The sequence below is a fragment of the Musca domestica genome, unplaced genomic scaffold (assembly GCF_030504385.1).
Source record: "Musca domestica strain aabys unplaced genomic scaffold, Musca_domestica.polishedcontigs.V.1.1 2, whole genome shotgun sequence".
Classification (NCBI taxonomy): Eukaryota; Metazoa; Arthropoda; class Insecta; order Diptera; family Muscidae; genus Musca; species Musca domestica.
In genome coordinates, this window is record NW_026712249.1 from 44312372 (window position 1) to 44327849 (window position 15478).

Here is a 15478-nt window from a genome sequence, read left to right on the forward strand (position 1 = left end):
CGGCTAAACGTTGATGTTCCTTCTGTTGTTTTAAATTGTATGGGGGAACAGTTTGATAAGAAACTTTTGAAAATCGATTAAACCAATTTGGACTTTTATGCTCTACATAACAACGTAGTGAGGCTATTATGATTTTTTGCATTTGTTTGTAACAGGGAAAAAGAAATCAGATAGAACCATAGTTCGTTTTGATGATCTGCATAGAATCACATCCTGGGTCGATGTATGCATGTCCGTCCGTGTGTTCATGTTTTTTTTTTTTTTTTGAAACAAAGTACTGTTCGCATTTATTGCCCGATCCAGATGAAATTTTGTACAAACCATTTCTTTGGCCCAAGGACGAACCCTATTAAAATTGAAGATAATCGGTCATAGATATAGCTCTCATATATATCTTCGTCCGATTTGCTTTTTATTGTATCCCAAACGTGTCTTTTGCGCATACAACCAAATTAGGCTTGAAAATAAGTATGCCAAATTTGATCGAAATCGGTTCAGATATAGCTATAGCCCAGATTTGTTATTTTTTCCTCCACAGCCGTAATATGCTGAGGAAATATATCAAATATCAATATAGATCCCATATATATTTTCGTCCGATTTGCCTTTCATTGTTCACCAAACGTGTAATATTAGCCAACAGCCGTAAATGAGTTTACGACTTTCTTTACTAGTTTTAGTTCTTCAAAGAGTTTGATTATTACTCAATATCAATTATAAAAGAAAACTGTCGTAATATTCAAAGAAAATCCAATTTTCCATAAGTACATTTTTCATAATAATTCTCATAAGTAATTTTACTTTACCGGTATTTTCGATTTATTCTTCATTTAGTACATACCTGAAAGAAAATAAAATAATAAATATAATTAGTTTATGTCCAAGACATTTTAAATAATAAGTAATATATTTTCTTAGTTTAAATAGCTTTTGCATTACGATTTTAAAAACATAAATATTCACTGTTTCAAATAAAAACTACATATACACAATCAATAAAGCCTTATAATATCCAAAATTAAACAAACAATCTCTGTATGGGTTTTATGAAATAATAAGATTTTACGCTTTTAGCAAAATAATTATGAAAATATATATTACTATTTGAAAGTTACGGAAAAGCGATACATGAGAGTATAATGGTTTTTCCATATGAAAAAAAAAATTCTAAACAATTCCTAGTCCTTGCGACGGTTAAATGTAGTTAAACAAACTTTTATTAGCATTCCGGATTATCTCGTTAATAGATTGGAATTTATCTTTGATACATTTGGAAATTAGCCCAAAATTATTAAAAATAATATATCTGAATATTTTCCATTGGAAATTAAGTAAGTAATTATTATTTTCTTTACCCGAAATTAAAAAATCATCAATTAAAAATAAAGATCTTCGAAATATTCGAATTATCTGAGCACTTCTTAATAGCCATTAAAAATTATACAACAAAACCATTCCAAAATAAGTTTTCGAATAATTTTAAAACTCATTTAATTCTCATCAAAATTATAATACATCATCCTCTAAACTCAAATACCTTCAAATATTGTATTGTCAACCAATATGTTAAACTAAAAACAATCTTTAATAATTTATATTTTAGCCAAAAAAATGCCAACAAGAAATACCCAGAACATCCACCCCTATATATCTACAACATCCACTAGTAATTGCCAAGAAGCCCTAATTAAAATTGGTTCCACCACCTTTGCAAAGGACGGAGAATTTTTCTCAGAAAAAGTGTTAAAAATTAACAACAACATTTACACTGGACCGAATACTACTTAAGATCCCTTTTTAAAAATTAAATCTTCATAAACCTTTATCAAACAAGGTCTTAACGTTCACTCCCGTCCTCTCCTCTCTCTGTTCCTCACTTTATTTGAACGGTCTTCACAAATATTGGCGATTAGCACAACGCCTCATTGAATTGAATGACAACAATGGACAAACAGACGGACAGCCAAGAACGGTCGCTTTTGTGCAAGACAATGGCAGCTTTTATTAAATAACAAATAATTGAAAGTTTTGTTGTTGTTTTCTTATATTCCAGTGTTTATTTGTTTAACAATCTTCAACTGAAACTTAACAATTTGTCCCTTTTTGCGGAGTGCGGGCGATGGCGAAAAAAGGAGAATTTTATTAAAATCTAAAATTTGTTTTACATTTTCACTTGGCAGAACGGGCAAGCGAACGACCGAACGAACGGGAAAAAATAAACCCAAAAGTATACTAATTATTTTTCTGTGTTTTTCTTTAATTTGTCTTCGCCGTTCATTGTCTTGGCTTGGCGTGTCGTCTTTAATCCTATTCTTATTCAATTAAACATTTCCCTCAAACTTTTTTTTTTGTTTTTTGGAAATTTTAAGATTTCTGTATGCCTTAAGGATTAGAAAAATTATAAAGATTTATTTTTGTTTAATATGCAAAAGCGTTACAAAGACTTATAGCTGCCACGGAAGATTGCTTTTTTGTTTTGCTTTGAGAGTTTTTTTTCTTCTAAAACAGAATACGTTTAACAGTTTTCTTTTGGGATAAGGGCATTTAATGAGACATTTGAGATTTAGTGAAAAAATTTAAATGTTTTTTTCTTGTATGAAAAATGTTATTTGCCAGAGAAATGCTTACGAAAGTAAATTTAAAATTTTGGAAATAAAAAAAATACAATGACACAGGGACTAATAATTCTGATTTATGAATATCTCCGAGAGATATTAAAAATTAAAAAAAGGAAAAATGAATGAATACTTAAGGCTATGAAGAGTGGAGACAACGAATCATTTAAAAAGAAAATTAATATAAAACAATGGCGGGACAAAATGTCATAGGTGCGGAATATTTGAAAATCGATATATAAGACCATGCAACACGAAAGTTATTGACCATATTCTGACGTAGCCGCATGATAGAAGATCAAACCAAAGAAAGTTTTATTTCAGACAGACCAACTGTATGATACCCTACACTAGTATGCATATCTAGTAGAGCTACTCGTAACACATTAACGTTTATATTGCAAATTTATGTGAAGTAGATTATACCAACTATTAACTTTTTTTAAAAGCATATAACGGCTTAAGAGATGTTTTATTTTGAAATCAGAGGGAGGGAGGTATATCCAACTCTGAATCGATTTCCCTCAAATTTGACGATGGTATTTTCACCTCTCGTACCACACAATATTGCTATATAATGCATGATATGATTTCGAAAAGTATTATATTAAAAATATATACATCGGCTCAATAGATATGTAGGAACCGAGTTTCACAAAATGGAAAAATTCATTTCACTCTGAAAATATCCATCCAATTTGGGCTGATATAACATGTTTGGTGCACAAAAACCGTGGAGTCGGATAAATAAAAAAAGTAAAAAATTTTTAAAAAATTCCATTCAAAAATACCGCTTAAGGAAACCTGTTATATACGGGCTATATGAGGACGTAGTCCCGCATAAATTATTTCTGTCATCGGCTGTTGTACCCATTACGAAGTTTAAATACGAAATTTGAAACAATTTCCCTAAAATCATCAAAATACCAAATAAAGGGAGGTACTATTGTATGGGGGTTATATGATATAGTGGACCCATAAAGACAATTCTCTTCCAGGGGGTAAAGTACGCAGAACGAACTTCTTGTATTGATTTCATCCAATTCCATTGAAAAATGTGAATAAATAAGGAGGTACCGTAATGTGGGTGCTATACGATATCATGGACCTATATAGCCCATCTTTGAAGTTCCCCACAGAGAAAAAAACGGATCTATGCTATGATTGTAGCGTGATTACAACAGACGGACGGATAGGGCTAAATCGGGTTAGAATTTTACGCTGATCAAGAATATGTATACTTTGTTAGGTCTAAAGTTATTATTTCGATGAGTTATAAACGGAATGACGAACTTAATATACCCTCCAAACTATGTATGGTAGAGGGTATAAAAAATATAAAACTTTGCAGAGGTATTTCTGAGCTGTATGAGATATCAGTTACAAATTTTATTGTTGTAGAGTGAATATTACGTATGAGAGGGTCTTAACCGCCAAATCGGATGAAATATATGTATAGGAGCACAAAAAGCATGAAATCGGTATCAATAATATTTCTGAGCTGTAGCTGCTAACCGATGCCAAATATTAAAGTCGTGCTGTTCTTATCACGAATGCAAGCGATTTAAACGTCAAATCAGATGGAACATATATATGGGAGCTATAGCTTTATTGGAACAGATTTTCACCGAATTCAAAGTACTTGCTTCTAAGCTGGATTCGGTCGGATGTGCCGAAATGCATCCTACTAGGACGATTATCAGACATATGGTGCAAAATAAATTCGAAATCGGGCGAATATATACAGGGTGAGATAAAAAAACTGCAACAAAGTTAAACGCCATAATTTTCACATTTTTTTTTTTTTCAATTTTGTTGAATGGAAGCAGAAAATGTCGGAAATAGCATCAAATTTTAAAGTTAGTTTAGATTTGTTCCAATTGCTCGCCTTGTGGCTTCCAAACGGCCAATGAAACCGTCACATGCTGCCCGAATGTTGCTTTGCGGCATTTTGACCCATTCCCGAGGAAGCGGTTGCTTGAGGTGATCGACACTTTCGTATTTTTTTAGTGCCAACCTTACTTTCCAAAATACTCCAGAGACAATAGTCCAACAGATTGGATTTTGGTGGCCATTGTGCGTTGGAAATGAAGCGAGGAACCTCATTTTGAAACCATTCTTGGGTGGCGCGTGCTGAATGCGATGGTCCTGAGTCCTATTGGAATGTCCAAGGTCTGCGGCCAAAATGTTTGCGTGCCCAAGGCTTTAATATACCCTCCAGATTATTTTGGCGACAATATTCGGCATTTATTCTATTTATTCTGATGCCACGGTCGATTAATACGAGGGAAGAGCAACCATCGGCTGTTATGGCGGCCCACACCATAACCATGGCCGGCGCTTGATTTCTGATGGCCAACCGAATGTGCACATTTTCAGCTGACCTCTTTGGCAAGTCAACCAGATCATTTTGTTTGTTCCCAACGAATGTTTTCTCATTAGAGGAAACCAAATTCGGCAGTTCACCACTTTCGGCCAAGCTAAGCAACTCTTTAGCTCTTTTGAGTATATTTTCTGTCTGTTGCGGTGTAAGTTCTTGCACTTTTTGGAATTGCAATGGCTTTACCCCGAGCTCATTTTTCAATGTTTGCCGAATGGAATATTGCGATAAAATTATCACCAAAATCCTTTTGTACGCTTGTTAACAATATAATGAGCTGTCACTGGAATAATTTTAACAGCTGTCGGCCGAGTGGCTTAGAAATGACAGCAGTCTGAAGTTGGTTGCAGTTTTTTCATCTCACATTGTAAAACATGTTCCCATATACACACACTTTAGAACTTGACATGATAGAAATTGATTAAAGATGGATATGTTCCAAGTTGTTGCCTATCATCTTAATCGGTTCGAAATATACGTTGGGGATATAATATATTTTTTATATTTTATATTTTTCTCCCAAAAAAAGCAATAAATTAATTAAAGAAAATTAAATCGGTTTTCATTAATTAATTCTTCTATAAATTTTCTTTAAATTAAGTTCTTAGTTAGTTCTTAATATCTTTTGTTGTTCCATATTTTTTTTGTCTTTCCTTTGCGTGTTTTAACAACAACAATAGTTAGTTTCTTCCATAAGTATCAGTATTCTTGTAAACTTTAACTCGCAAAAAACATAGGAAATTATATTTGTTAAAAAAAGGAAGACACACACAGCAAACGGATGCACTTGGATGTTAGGAAGAGAACGTAAAAAAATATAAAAACAAAACACAACAGTAGCAAACAACTAGCAACACACATACTCACTTACACACACACCGATACACACACATACAGAGCAAATTTATATCTAAAAGGAATTATATGTTAGTAGTAAAAGTAGCATATAACAGACATTATGCGTCTACATTCATTATCCTTGTAATCCTTGGCAAATACTGTGCTAAGTAGTTAAGTAAACTGGCACGGCACAAGTGAACAGCAAAAAGTAAGACGCTGATGATAACCAAGCAAAAAACAAAAAGGCAACGAAAAAAGAAAGGGGCGCAGCATAGAACCACGGAACGCACTTTTTTTGCACATTGTAGCCTCACTTTCCTTGAAAAACTACAAATATTATTTCATTTGAGTTCACATGAGTTTGGTTTTTGTTGAGAGTTTAGTTTGCCGGCCGGGTTTTCTTTTCTACTCTCTTCGAGCATACATAACCTTATGAATTGCGAACGTTGTTGAGTGGTTAAGACGTTGTAGGTTCTTTAACGTACTATATGTCGGTCCACCCGTCTATCCCTCCGTTGGACTGGCGTTTTTCTTAGCCCGTCTATCTTGCCGTGTTCGTGGTACATTGCCGTACATCCGACAAAGTTTAAAAACACATATTTTTGCACTAATTGCAGTAAATGAAAAATAATTTCTTTTTATAGCATTAAAAGAAAGAGGAACTACTCAAGCAAAGAAAAAAAGAAAACGAAGAGAAGAAGACAAGACAAAGAATTCGATGCACAAACAGCAGATAGAATTTAGTTGGTAGTTATGGAAAGTTTGTCGTTATCGCAGAATTTATACTCTTCGAAGAAATTTTACAAACGAAAAAAAATTGTCCCGTTTTATACAAATAAAAGGCGTATAAAGGAAATTTGTAATTACAAGGATGGATCCTTCGGTGCTGTTTTTAATTATATCGGCCTTATTTTGAATATGACATTGGAATAATTAATTTCAGACCTCATTAAAGGCAACTATTTTGGGACTGTTACCATTACTTACTATAAACACAAATGTAATATAGATTTTACAACATCTTGCAAAACAGTATTCATGATAAGAAAAGTTACGAATATATGATGATCCTAAAGTCATGATTTCTCTTATTTTTAAGATTTTTTATAAAAAAATAATAAACGTCACCAAATAACAGTATTTTACACAATATGAAAAAAAATAAACACCATTGTATCCTATAAAAAAACGAGAATATAAGCAGTAAGTTCCGCCGGGCCGAATTTTGAATACCGTCCACCATTTGGCACGAATTTGGTAATTTAAAAAAAAAAAAAAAATAAAATCCATTAAACATTTCTTTAAAATCATAAAAATTCCGAATATAACTGTTAATTAATGTCTATGTGAAGACATGGACCTGTATAGGCAACTTTTGTCATAAGCCATTACAACATTCAAAAACGCAACTTGAAAAAAAAATCCGATGAATAAAGTGCTAAGATCATCAAAATACCGAATATAGGGAGGTACCGTTATGCCGAGCCTATACGAAGACCTGTAGAAACATAGATATAGTAGATAACAGGCTGAAGTACTTATTAGGAATTCAACCTACAATTTTCAAAATATCGAATAAAAGGAGGTCCTGATATATGGGACATACATGAAGACTTGGATCTGCATAGACAATTTTCTGGCGAAACTTGAAGCAACTCCGATGAATAATGTCGCTAAAATAATCAAAATACAGAATATTGGAAGTACCGTTATATGGAGGCTATACGAAGACGCGAGCCTGCATACGCAATTTTTTGTCATAGGCTGTAGCACCCATTACGAATTCTAAATACGAAATACTCCCTAAAATCGTCAAAATATTGAATATCGGGGACATTTCTCTTCCAGGGGTTAAAGTGCGACAATTCCATTGAAAAATGTAGCTAAAATCATCAAAATATTGAATATTGGAGGGTACCGTTATATGGGGGAACTCCTTTTGTGGATTATCAGACAATTTCTTTGGCTACAGTCATAAAAATACCGAGAAGATTAGTACTTTTTCCGAGTTCACTTAAAATTTTGTTCTAATTTCCGCGTCCGATAGTTAGCCTGGATTGTAGAAAATCCCAAGTGGATTTGATAGTACCCAGTTTGTAGATAGAACCAGCAAAGAAAGTCCTAAAGTCGGGCGGGACCGACTTTATGATACCCTACACCACTTTGCTAATTTAGTAGAGCTCACATAACAAAAGTTTTTATGGGAGAATTCATTCATTCACGGTACGATTATAATTATAATATAAAGTTCAAAGGACTAAATATGCCGAAGCATTTGTATCTTTTAAATTCGGACTTGTATTGCACATTTGGTGCAAAATAATTTGAAATCAGATAAAGATTTATATAGAAGCTATATCCAAAACTGAATCGATCTCGATAAAATTTGGCAAATATATTTCTGAGCTGTATTTGATATATTTCCCTGAATATCGTTGTTACGGAGTGCATATTACGGCTGTGGGTAACAAATACAAGAAATCGGATGAACAATATATATGGGAGCTATAGCTACATCTGAACCGATCTTCACCAAATTTGCCATACTAGCTTCTAGACTCAATTCGGTCGTATGTGCCAAATTCCATCCCATTTGGGCAAATATTAGACGATTGGTGCAGAATAAAAATAAATCGGTCGAAGTTATATATGGGAGCTATATCCAAATCTAAACCGATCTCAATAAAATTTAGCAAAGGTATTTCTGAGCTGTATTTGATATATTTCCCCTAATATTGTTGTTACAGAGTGTGAATTACGGTTGCGGAGGACAAAAATAACAAATCGGATAAACAATATATATGGGAGCTATAGCTATATCTGAACGATTTCGATCAAATTTGGCATACTTATTTTCAGGCCTAATTTGGTAATATGTGCAAAATTCCATACTATTCGGGCTGATATTACACGTTTGTTGCACAATAAAAGCCAAATCGGACGAAGATATATATGGGGGCTATATCTAAATTTTGACCGATTATCTCCAATTTCAATAGGGTTCGTCCTTGGGCCAAACAAATGATTTGTGCAAAAATTAATCGGATAATAAATGCGACCTGCATTTTGATCACAAGAATACATGGACAGACGGAAGGACGGACGGACGGACGGACTGACATACATAAATCAACTCAGAAAGTGATTCTATGGAGATCCTCAAAAGTAACTATGGGTCTATCTCGCTTCCTTCTCTACTATGTGGTGTAGGGTATAAAAACCCCCAAAGAGTTTCGGATTCTTAGATCTTTATATGGGTCATATCCGTCCAATCTTTGGTGCAGTCCCTAAATAAGGTTAAATGTATATTTTATGTATTTTTTACGTATTATTTTCCATTTTATTTGGCCAAGTTTTGGTATTTTCGGTTCTTATAAGTTAGAAACTATATATATCAAGACGTGTGTTTTCGTTTTTTTTTCGAGGGCAGAAGATAATGCAAATTTTTCTAAAACTTTAATATTAAACATCTCAAAGCTTTTCAAATAATAATTCTTCCAAAAACATAATAACTTTCCATTAATTTTTATGTGCCTTTATAGTATTTATTAGAATTCATATCATACAATCATTACGATTTGAAAGAAAGTGAACTATTAAAATTCTTTTAAGATATTTGACTACTTTTTTTCGACAAAATTAATGTTGGCAATTGTCATATTCACACGGTCTATTGTTAATCTGATTGCCATGTCAATCATAGCTGTGAATGCTATGAATGCTAATTTCTTATTTAAACAAACAAATAAACAACGCATCTTTTTTTTTTTTTTTTGGTAGAAACATTCAAGTTGATGTGAATGACTCTGTTGACTTTGAATTTCTTTGCAGTATATTGTTGACCTACATACGAAAATGTATGTATATTTGGATTTGAAAATAGTAATTTTGGCATTAGAAGAAGACGAAAAAACTGTAATGTGTTAGATTTTACGTGATGAAACTCTGGAGTTTTACGATGAATGGTTTTCAGTTCATTGAGTAAAAATATCTTAATGACCATGAAGGTGTGAAACAAAAAAAAAAAAAAGTGAAAACAACAGTCATTAAATAAATAAGAAGAAAAGTAAAATTTCTTATCTTAGGAAATAGATTTTTAAGCTGGCTATAACGTTTATCGAAAAGAGCTTGTTATGAGAATGGGTATACTACAATTGATATTGACTTATAGAGAGTTCCAATGATTTACTATATAATGGAAATTTTCGAATTTTTTTTTAAGAATGTTTACATAGGGTTTTCCTTACATATTGTACATTAAATATTTTTAGAAAATAGGGATTTAAATTTTAGTCTCCTCACATTGCTTTGGAACTGAAATAAAGATATCTAAAATTTAAATGCGAAAAAGGTAAAATTTGGTCTGTGCTGGAACTTTTATCAACGAATATCTCCTTAACTCTAGAGGAAACACACAAATTTTTAACTAAAAAAATAATCATCCCTGAATCCCCTCCAAAACTTATTTGGTTTCGGAAATTTTTGAAAATTTTTAAATAATAACAAGTAAAAAGCAGCTAAATTCGTCCCGGGCGAAAGAAGAAACTTAAAAAATATCAAAAAAAAAAAAAAAAATCCTTCGAAAAATACCGCTCAAAAGAAGACGTGCTGCTGCTTAAGTAAATTTTTCATAGCGTGTAGTAACGATTCCGAACTTCAAATATGAAATTTGAAACATTTCAGGTGAATAATGTAGCTAATATCACCAAAATATATATACAAAGACGTGGACATGCATAGACAATTTCTTATCATAAGTTGTAATACCCGTAACGAACTCATCATAAATCATGGACATACCGAACGTGGAACGTGGACATACTAAAACGTGGACCTCTATAGAAAATTATCTTCCACGAGGTAATGTAGTCACAAGGAACTCTTTTTGTGGATTTTAAGACAATTCCATTTGAAAATTTGGCTACAATCATAAAAATACCTAATTTGGGGGGAACCATTGTATCGGGGCTACATGATATTATAAGCCTATAAACAATTATCTATTAGCGGGTAAAGTACTCATAGAGAACTCCTTGTGTTGAAATTCAGACAATTCCATTGAAAAATACGGCTAAAATCATCAACATACCCAGAGTCGGGAGGTACTGTTGTATTGGAGGGAGGCTACACGATATCGTGGACCTATATAGACAATTCTATCCCAGCGGGTAAAGTATTCACAAGGATACAAGGAGTTCTATGCAGAGCACATTCAATATTGCCTGACTTTGATTCTTTTATTTTGTCTATAGTTTGAAGGAGTTAGTCAATTGTTTGTTGAATTGGAGAAAATTCAGCATTTATGCAAATATTCTCTACTTCAAAATCCTTTGTTTTGGAAAATCCCCACATAAAAGTACCTCTCGCTATGGTTTGGAGCTTTGCAGTGCCTGGCATATTTATACCCTCAGATTTATGTATGTCTGCCGAAGGTATTTATCATTTGATACGACTAAAACGTGCCTCATTGCAACTGTTATAGACCTCGAGTCTCTTAGGAAAAAAATTATTTTAGGACATTTGGATTCGATCTATGTCGCTCTATCTGGCTGGTGCGTACGATACCTCTCGTAGGGGGTATCAGCTTTGGTTCAAACTTGGTATATTGGAATATTCTTATCAAACATAGATCGAGTTAGGAAATGGGCAATATCGGTCCAATCCTACACAAAAGGCCGAAATGTTCAAGAAAATAATTTAAATCATAGAAATAGTAAGAATCATCCAATTTTGTTCCAATTTTGGAAATTTATTTTCAAACTGGGCACAACTCAATATTCCTACCAACATCATCTTTCAGGAGATCCGATTGATACTTTTTAACATGTTTCATATAGTAATTTTAGATTATTCAACAAAAAAGTAAAATCTTAAGTAGTATAATCCCATGGTAAGGGGTAACATGGAAACTGTAGTAAATACGGTCAAGAACAGACAAAAGCGGACAAAATTTTGGCGCGGAAGAGAATTTATTTTGACCTTTTTTTTTTTTTTTTGAACTGATATATTTGTTTATACAGCGATCTAAGCAGTTTGATTTTTGAGCTCTTTCCAGCCAACACATTAAAAAACAGCTGTCAATGTCATTTAGGTTACTGGATATTGATTTTCTCGCAAAAAAGTATGGGCCCTTAATAAAACAGTACCTTCCGATTTTAAGAATATTGAAGATATCAGCCACAATTCCCAAATTTGAGACTTCGTCTTTCTATAAATTTGCAATATCGGCCAATTCTCCAACATTTCCATTGGCTGCAAGTTTTTTGATGGCCATAGTCCCAATCTTTACCTTAATCAGGTACAATTTAGTATTTTGGGGTAGCAAGGGTGAAAAAAAACTATGTTAAAAATATATTAAAATTTTTCAAAGGTCATAGAATATGAGTAATTCGGACGTACACTGAAATGGTTTTTTGAATCATTTTGGAGGGACCAACTGGGAAAAAAAAATTAAATTTTCCATCCAGGAACGATCATTTTAGAGATCGTCCTCGATACATCTCCTCATATCCCATACATCTCATATTATGAAAATTCCTTTTTTTGACTATGTGGTCTTAATTTCAATCATGTTCCACCCAAATTATGTAATAATACCCTAAACCACATAGTGTAAGGGTATTACGCCTTTGTACATTTGTTTGTAACAGGGAGAAGGAAGCGAGATAGTTCCATAGTTACTTTTTATAATTTGCATAGAATCACAGTCTGAGTCGATTTATGCATGTCACCTCACACGCGTAATATGCACCCCACAAGGATCACATTTGGTTCCAGATAGCTTATGAAGCTCAAAAATATCTGTCAAATTTTTTTTCGAGATCGGATCAGATTAGGATATAGCTCCAATATATATCTTTATCCGATATCAGATTTTTTGTGCACCAAAGGGGTAATATCAACCCAAATGGACTGAATTTTGGCACTTCCGACTGAATTCAGGCTAAAAGCTAGTGGTTTAAATTTTGAAAATCGGTTCAAATAAAGCTGTAGCTTCCATATATATGTTTTTTCGCTGCCAAATTTTATCGAGATCGGTTAAGATTTGGATATAGCTCCCATATATCTTTAATCGGATTTCAGGTTTATTGTGCAAATAATTGCTAATGTCAGCCCAAGTGGAGTCAATTTTGGGACGTACGTTTCGATTTTGTGGAACTCGGCTCCCATATTTATTTTTTTTAATTTAACCCTTCTCGAAGTGATATCATGTACTCTATAGCAATGTTATTTGGTGTAAAAGATAAAAATGTATCCGTCAAACTTACTCTAAATAGATTCAGAATTTGATATGCCTCCCATATATTAGTTCCCTCTGAAACCATATTCTAACTGCTCTAAAGCCAAATGCTGATTGGTGCTATGATCTACTACAAATAAATTCATTTGTTACGGAAGCTCTACTAAATATGCATAGTGGTGTAGGGTATCATAAATAAAGTCGGCCGCGCCCGACTTTTGAATTTCCCTTATAGGTCTTTTAGTGGAACTATCCCTACTTTACCGATAGCCACATTCAGTTTTATAAAAGTTTTAAACTCTAAATAGTAGATAAGTCACAAATTTTTATTACTTGGACCACATCTTTTAAATACCGATTGTAGTGCAAATCATTCTTAATTTTTGATTTTAAAAGTGAGTCAAACACTTCGTTGCTTTATATAATTAATAGAATTTGAGTATTTGGCAGAGAATCCACTAAAACAGCTAGCCAATCGTCATGGAAAATCTATTCCAATGTCGTATTGAAATTTTGAGGACATGGGTATAACTTCACAATAATACCACTCGAAACCTAAAAAATCAAACCATGATTTTTTACTAAAGAAATCTTTGAAATTTTAAAAATTTGGTTTTGATATTTGACGGTTTTTAAAAACTTTAATTCTAAAACTACACTATTGCTCCTCCGCTGTCGAAACCGTGTCAATTTTTTTAAGAGCAAAAAATCCTCCTTCTATTTGGTTGCTTATATGGTTTAAACGCCCCCTCCGGCAACATATTTTTAGTGATACACAAATTTTAAATTTTCCTCTTTGCTATTTATCCAGTAATGATTTTCTCAAAATTACAGAGATGAGAAACTGTTATTTCGAAATATCATAAGCATCTTTGTCACAATAGTTTGGCGAAATGTTCACTTGGGTTTTTTTCTGTGCTGCAACCAATATCACTTGATAGTTATATTATACATCGATTTGCCAAGGATAAAAAAGAAATCCTATTTTCCACACAAACATACACACAGGCACACTCAGTCACTCACTCGCTCGCTCACTCACAACGAGACACAAATAGTCATATTTGTAAAGATTTCAGTTTGTTTGCAAGATTTTCGTAAATATATATATACGTATGTATTTTTTCCATTTAGATTTTGCATACCATTTACGACGAAAAAAAAATGGAAGACCGAAGAGAATCACCAAATATAATTCCACACAAAAAACACTGTTAATCCTTTAAGCTTCGTCGGTTCGGATAGAATGTTGTCGGCGACAAGGATGTTGCTGATGTTGACGTTTTTCTTCCTCTCTGTTTTTTCGTTTTGACGATTCTTTTCTCTGGGCAATGTACAGAACTTCCGGTTTAGTTTTGAAAAAAATATATACCGATATATTACAAACACAAACGGAAGCGGATATACTAAGTATTTATTCCTTTAGTCGTTCGTTGTTTGTTTGTTTGCTTGCACAAAATATAAACATTTAGTTTTCAATCCGTTTTATTGCATATGATGTTGTTGTTGTTGTTTTTTCGGAATTTTTTTCTTCAACGTAAAGAAAAAAATTTTAAATCGCGCCTTTAAAGTTTAATATTATCTTTTTTCTGTTTTTAAAAATAGCTTGTGTTACAAGCCCGGTCGCGACTTTTTGGTTATACGGCCACACGTACGACCGTCACTTGCCGCTTTTGAATATTAAATGCTGCCTCCCAGATGCTAACGGTTACTAATATAACCCCCAAAACCAGCGCCAGCGTATGTACGGAAGATCACATGCCAGTCAGCCAACCAGGGCATTGCTGAAAATTCGGTTTCAGCCATCATCGATCGATTGCATGCCAAGAGCATACGGGAGAGATGTCCAACGGGGAGAGTCATGACGGCTGTGTGGATGTCTTTTTGTTTTTGTGAAATAATGCAAATAAAATTGAAAGTGTTTTGTGTGGCATTATTTCTTCTTTTTACACCATGACAATGACTTTAGCAAACAAAACAATTTTTTCCCTTAACACAAACTGCAAAGCAAACGCACATGAAGAAGATGAAGCAACAAAAATATGGCCTACCGTCCTACGACCAGTCGTCAGTCTCCGGAGGCAAAGGCACTCTTGCCCCAGAGAAAAAGTGAGAGTGTGGGTAAGAAAGCCAAGCAAAAGATCTTCACTTGTTTATGTTTATGTGCATGCAAATTTACAATTTCAAGTAACAGCATTAACACACACACAACACAACAATTCACCACACGGAATTTTTATTCACCTCAAACCCACGAACGAACGGGCAGCAGCAGAAATAACCTTACACAACATTTCGATCACAAAATTCCAACAGCGCTCTGTTATGGTCACTTTATCTCATCTTCAATTGCACTCTCTTACAACCGGCTCTCTCTCTCTCCCTCTCTTGGCCAACATTTCA

The 15478-nt window shown here is 33.5% G+C and overlaps 1 protein-coding gene across 1 annotated transcript in view; it reads right to left on the bottom strand.

The window, feature by feature from the left end:
- LOC101894171 (trithorax group protein osa) overlaps positions 1–14780 on the bottom strand; it is a 59459-nt gene extending 44679 nt beyond the window's left edge. Inside the window, exon 1 of the mRNA XM_059121450.1 lies at positions 14221–14780. Coding sequence (XP_058977433.1) covers positions 14221–14223 — 3 coding nt within the window. The 5' untranslated portion in view covers positions 14224–14780. The remainder of the gene's footprint in view (positions 1–14220) is intronic.
- Between the last annotated feature and the right edge of the window lie 698 nt (positions 14781–15478).